At 61.5% G+C, this 1,301-nt stretch overlaps 1 protein-coding gene across 1 annotated transcript; it reads left to right on the forward strand.

The window, feature by feature from the left end:
• Positions 1 to 469: 469 nt before the first annotated feature.
• MNEG_16427 (Histone H4) lies at positions 470 to 929 on the forward strand (the record flags this gene model as incomplete). The annotated part of the gene is made up of 2 exons (XM_014035103.1): positions 470 to 591; positions 740 to 929. The coding sequence occupies 2 exons, from the start codon at positions 470 to 472 to the stop codon at positions 927 to 929; spliced, it is 312 nt and encodes a 103-aa protein (XP_013890557.1).
• Between the last annotated feature and the right edge of the window lie 372 nt (positions 930 to 1,301).

Consider the following 1,301-nt stretch of genomic DNA (forward strand, 5'->3'; position numbering starts at 1 on the left):
GGACAACAGCCGAGAGCCTTTCAAACATGCCTGGCTGCCTGCCCCTTGCCCCTGGGAGCTGCCCCACCCATACTCGGCCCATGCCCCAGAACGATCCGCACCTTGGTGGCCAGCTGCTTCCTGGGGGCCTTGCCACCCGTGGACTTGCGAGCGGTCTGCTTCGTGCGGGCCATTGTGTTGGCTTGGGGTTTCGGTTGCGTCGAGGCGAGAGATTGAGAACGAGCGGATTGGTGAGAGCCCTGGACACGAGCGCAGGGTTATCTAGCGGCCTCGTGGGGCCCAGCTTCGTGCTGCATTCCCCGCTGGAAGCCCCTGGGCAGCTGGCTCCAGGCGGGAAGGCAGCAGGAAGCTGGGGCTTCTCAGGGCCCCCGCGAGCTCCCTTAAAGGCCTCACAGCGCGATGGCCAGAATCCAGAAGCTCTCGTTCCCCTCACACCTTCGAACAACAACCAGTCACCGATCTCGCAGCCATGTCCGGACGCGGCAAGGGCGGCAAGGGCCTCGGCAAGGGCGGTGCCAAGCGCCACCGCAAGGTCCTTCGCGACAACATCCAGGGCATCACCAAGCCCGCCATCCGCCGCCTGGCCCGCAGGTGCGGTGCTGAGCTGTCTGTTGTTGTTGAGTTGGGTGTGGGTCGGGTGTTGTTGTGCGGGCGCGGGTGTTGAACAACACCTCCACCTTGGCTGATGAATTGGTTGTCCTGATGCTGACCCCAACCTTGCTTGCTCCTCAATCACCAGGGGTGGTGTCAAGCGCATCAGCGGCCTCATCTATGAGGAGACCCGCGGTGTGCTCAAGGTGTTCCTTGAGAACGTGGTGCGCGACGCCGTGACCTACACCGAGCACGCTCGCCGCAAGACCGTGACGGCCATGGACGTCGTCTACGCGCTCAAGCGCCAGGGCCGCACCCTCTACGGCTTCGGCGGTTAAGCGCCTCCGTCCCTTAAACACCTGCATGGCAGCGTGCGCGCAGGCCTGGGGTCACCAGGCTTGCGCGTGCACCTGCTCGTGCTTGTGCAACCCTCAAAACGGTGGCTTTCGCCACCACCAAACCATGATCACGGCTGGGGTTTAGGCAAGCTGTATCTGCGGTGCGTCACATGCACATCACGATGTTTTGTGTGCACTGGCTGCATGAATGCACTCTGTCGTTATCGCCATACATGTAATTTTGTTCACTTTGCGGGCGCCCGCCCCCTGAAAGTGCTGGCATGATGCATTTCTATAGGCAGAACACATCTGTCATTTCATTTACGGCCGTCAACTCAGGCAGCTGCAGGATAATCCAGAGGGGTCTTTGTG

The sequence above is a fragment of the Monoraphidium neglectum genome (assembly GCF_000611645.1).
Source record: "Monoraphidium neglectum strain SAG 48.87 unplaced genomic scaffold scaffold06355, whole genome shotgun sequence".
In the NCBI taxonomy this organism is placed as follows: Eukaryota; Viridiplantae; Chlorophyta; class Chlorophyceae; order Sphaeropleales; family Selenastraceae; genus Monoraphidium; species Monoraphidium neglectum.